The 1,254-nt window shown below is 57.8% G+C and overlaps 1 protein-coding gene across 1 annotated transcript in view; it reads left to right on the forward strand.

The window, feature by feature from the left end:
- Nucleotides 1–1,254, forward strand: part of PRIMA1 (proline rich membrane anchor 1) — a 46,004-nt gene that overhangs the window by 7,619 nt on the left and 37,131 nt on the right. Inside the window, exon 4 of the mRNA XM_004681596.2 lies at nucleotides 165–246. Within this exon, the coding sequence (XP_004681653.1) occupies nucleotides 165–246 (82 nt within the window). The remainder of the gene's footprint in view (nucleotides 1–164; nucleotides 247–1,254) is intronic.

The raw sequence follows: 1,254 nt of genomic DNA on the forward strand, positions 1-1,254 counted from the left end.
CGCGGCCGGACCCACCTTGCCGCCCCACGATCTCGGCGACGTGCTCGGAACTGGGCACCGGCACGCACTCGGTCATGTTCACGCTCTTCTTGCGCGGCTCGCTGTCGTACAGCGAGGCGCCCTCGTCACTGTCCAGCCCCAGCAGCGAGAGCTGGTCGAGCGCGAGCTGCAGGGCTCTTTGGTCATCCAGGGTCTCGCCGCCGCCGCCCCCGCCGCCGCCCCCGCCTCGACTCCTCTCCCCCCCAGGTGAGTGAAGGGCCGCCCCGCTCCTGTCTGGGTTTGACTTTGTCGAGGGGCCAGGAGCCACCTAGGAGCATAGCAGAGGGCTGTCTCGGTTCCTTTGTAATTTTCCACTGGCCGAGCAGGAGGGAAGCCAAGGCCCAACTTTGTCTGCAGTCTGCAGAGCGCCTTCCCACAGAATGAGCCTGGGAGAGGGAGAAGGATGTTTCTGCACGGGTTAATCAGATAAAAGTCAATCTCCATCTGATGAGTGGCTCGGCCTGGACCGTGCCGAGGGCCAGACCCTTAAAGGGGACCAGCCGCCGGGCACGGGTCTCAAATCCCCCACCCACGCACCCGGCCTCGTTTTTCGACATTAATTCACGTTTAAGAGGCCATTCGTATTCCACTCCACTCCAGGCTTCCAGAAGTGGGGGTTCTGGAAGCTAACTTAAGGGGACGTCTCTCAGCCTTTTTGCTGCAAATTCTGCCAAACCCCCCCTTTGACTCGCTCGCCTTGGTTTCTTCTGTGAACGATCTGGTTGCTGGTCACTCAGGCTGAGGTGTGCACTAGCCCTAGGAGGCTGCAGTCGGGGTGAGTCCCCTGCTCGCTCGCTGATAAGGTCTGAGCAGAGATCTGTGTTTTGGATTGATCGCCCGTTGCATCACGTGTGAGTTGGCCTCACAAACACGTCTCTGGTGAACTACTTGGGATGTTTTAAATGACCTTGACAAGCTCTGTTCTGCGGTGGGCTGTGTCTAGGCTCTCCGGTGCAAGCAGTTAAGCCGGGTTCTGGGGAATCCATGGCTGTGGCTGCACATTTGTGCCTGTCTGCTAGGCCTCTGCCTTTGTCCCTTCTTACCTGATGCCTGTGGCCAAATTTCTCGAAGCGTGGAGCTCAGCAGCACCTGAAGTGCTGATTTTATTATTTATTTTTTAAAAAAGATTATTTACACATACAGAACTGGGGTACAGGCCAGAGGTGCAGGGCGGTGAGAGGATTCACCAGAGACAGAGTGGGGAGCAGAACAGGC

This window comes from Condylura cristata, unplaced genomic scaffold (genome assembly GCF_000260355.1).
Source record: "Condylura cristata isolate star-nosed mole 26May11 unplaced genomic scaffold, ConCri1.0 scaffold00013, whole genome shotgun sequence".
Classification (NCBI taxonomy): Eukaryota; Metazoa; Chordata; class Mammalia; order Eulipotyphla; family Talpidae; genus Condylura; species Condylura cristata.